The 2321-nt window shown below is 43.2% G+C and overlaps 1 protein-coding gene across 1 annotated transcript in view; it reads right to left on the bottom strand.

Annotated features, from left to right (window-relative positions):
* Positions 1-1970, bottom strand: part of LOC135533479 (E3 ubiquitin-protein ligase TRIM47-like) — an 18383-nt gene extending 16413 nt beyond the window's left edge. Inside the window, exons 1-2 of the mRNA XM_064960780.1 lie at positions 1311-1970; positions 783-878 (exon numbers count right to left, since the gene is read on the bottom strand). Coding sequence (XP_064816852.1) covers positions 783-878; positions 1311-1907 — 693 coding nt within the window. The 5' untranslated portion in view covers positions 1908-1970. The remainder of the gene's footprint in view (positions 1-782; positions 879-1310) is intronic.
* Between the last annotated feature and the right edge of the window lie 351 nt (positions 1971-2321).

The raw sequence follows: 2321 nt of genomic DNA, 5'->3' as shown, positions 1-2321 counted from the left end.
TAATTTCCCTTGACAAAGACAATTCAGGGAACTGCCAGAGGGATTTTTTGTTTTTCTGAACAGTTTTTCCTTGGGCTTTTGCCTGCTACATAAGTTCTGTTATAGTCACAGACATGATTGAACCAGTTTTAGAAACTTCAGAGTGTTTTCTATCCACACATACTAATCATATGCATATACTATATTCCTGGCATGAGTAGCAGGAAGTTGAACAACAAAACCCACACAGACCAACTTCTTCTTCTATGATATAATGGAGTTCCTCAAACCATTGTTAAAGGTGCATGGCGCCACCTACTGTTCTGGAGTTTGTTCAATCACGGTTTACACCTCTAAATCCTCCTACCGAACTCAGTACTTCTGAGAAAATAAAAGAGTCCTACTAACTTCTAATAGACCCTCCCCATCCCCCAAATCACTTCCAAGTGTAATGTTTACTGTTCATTTCTGATTGTTTATTTCACTTTTGTTTATTGTCGATTTCACATGCTTTGGCAATGAAACATATATTTCCATGCCAATAAAGCCCTATGAATTTAATTCAATTGAGAGAGAGACAGTTCCATTTTAATGTATAGGGGACATGAGTCGTCATGGTTACTCATGGTTATGTGATGAGGCAGCCCAGTTGGTTACATGAACCAGTCTATTCTCTGAAAGGGGTCCAGACAGCCTGTTCCCAACAGTGGGGTCAGTGGGATTGGACAGGGGCCCCTCTCTCTCTCTCTCTGACTGGAGGAGAGAAGTGAAATGGTGTGTCTCCTCTGGTCAACAATACTCACCTTGAAAGACTCCACAGCCTGTTGGAGCTCCTTCAGCTCCTTCTCTCTCTCCTGGAATCTCTGCTGGACCTTCTGCTGACTCATCCCCAGCTGCCTCTGTGGAGAATCACTCTTCAATGAGCTATCCAGCTTTATTAGTCCAGTAGATCAATAGTATAGTAATGTGACATAGGACCCATAGAGAGGAAGGTCTACAATCCTGAGGAAGTCCCTTTACAATATTATATTATGTTGCTATGTGAATGAGTATAGTTTTTAATGGTAGGCCTACATGTATCAAGGGGTTGAGACTGAACATTGGACTCATAAAAGGCCATTCAAAATGATAATAGTGTTTGACTTTAGAAAATGGTGATGCATTTGGAGAATCTGGGTTAACATGTCTATATACTCAAGGTTTGTGTTCATAGTTGTTCTGCTGTGGATCCATTTCATTTGAATGATCTCATATTCAAACAGATTTAGTTCCTACTGTATCTTTAATTCTTAGTTTATCAGACAGCCACCAACAAGTTGTTCTGGTCTTACCTGTTTCTCAGTCCTCTCTGCTGCAGCTGACACTGTATCATGGCCTTTATGTTCATCCATTGTACACAGATAACAGATACACTGCTGATCGGTACGACAGTAAACCTCCAGCAGTTTGTCATGATGAGAGCAGATCTTCTCCTGTAGTTGTGCGGTGGCTTTGACCAGCTTGTGCTTCTTCAAAGCAGGAAATTCATAGTGAGGTTGGAGGTGAGTCTCACAGTAAGAGGCCAGACATGCCAGACAGGACATGAGGGCTTTCTGCTTTCTGGTCCCTGTGCAGACATCACACGCCACATCTCCAGGTCCAGCATAGCACAGAGCAGGAGGGGGAGCAGCCTGGAGTCCTGTCTTCCTCAGTTTCTCCACCAGCTCAGCCAACATGTTATTTTTCCTCAGATTAGGCCTTGGAGTGAAGGTCTCTCTGCACTGAGGACAGCTATAGACCCCTTTCAGAACATCCTGATCCCAGCAGCCCTCAATACAGCTCCTACAGTAACTGTGTCCACAGGGAATAACCACCGGCTCCTTCAGTAGATCCAGACAGACAGAACAACAGAACTGGTCCTGGTCCAGCAGAACTCCCTGTTGAGCCATTTGGACGGTTGTTCACTCTCACACAGACAGACGAGACAGAGACTCAGATCAGTTTCGTTTCCTCAGAAGAGCGTTTGTGGGAAGGGGAGGGACTTCCTGGTTCTGCCAGAGGGCTGGGGTTAGAAGGAGGGAGGGGTTAGAGGACGGGAGGGAGAGAAAGAGGCAAAGTTGAGAAGGAGACAATATTTTAGTTCCTAGGTTAGGACCCTTAATATGGAATAAATTAAATAGAGTGGTTAGAATATATAAAGGGTAACAGTTTCTATGAAGTACATATCTATAATGCTTTTAATGAATGTTGTAAAGTCTTAAACTGATGTGCTGTGACACTAACTATAAGCGTCCATAATAACTCATACGTGGTTGTAAAAGTGTACAATGTGTTGTAGATAATTAGCTACAATGGGGGAGGGG

Source organism: Oncorhynchus masou, unplaced genomic scaffold (genome assembly GCF_036934945.1).
Source record: "Oncorhynchus masou masou isolate Uvic2021 unplaced genomic scaffold, UVic_Omas_1.1 unplaced_scaffold_2399, whole genome shotgun sequence".
Lineage (NCBI taxonomy): Eukaryota > Metazoa > Chordata > Actinopteri > Salmoniformes > Salmonidae > Oncorhynchus > Oncorhynchus masou.
This window is presented reverse-complemented; position numbering and strand designations above follow the sequence as displayed.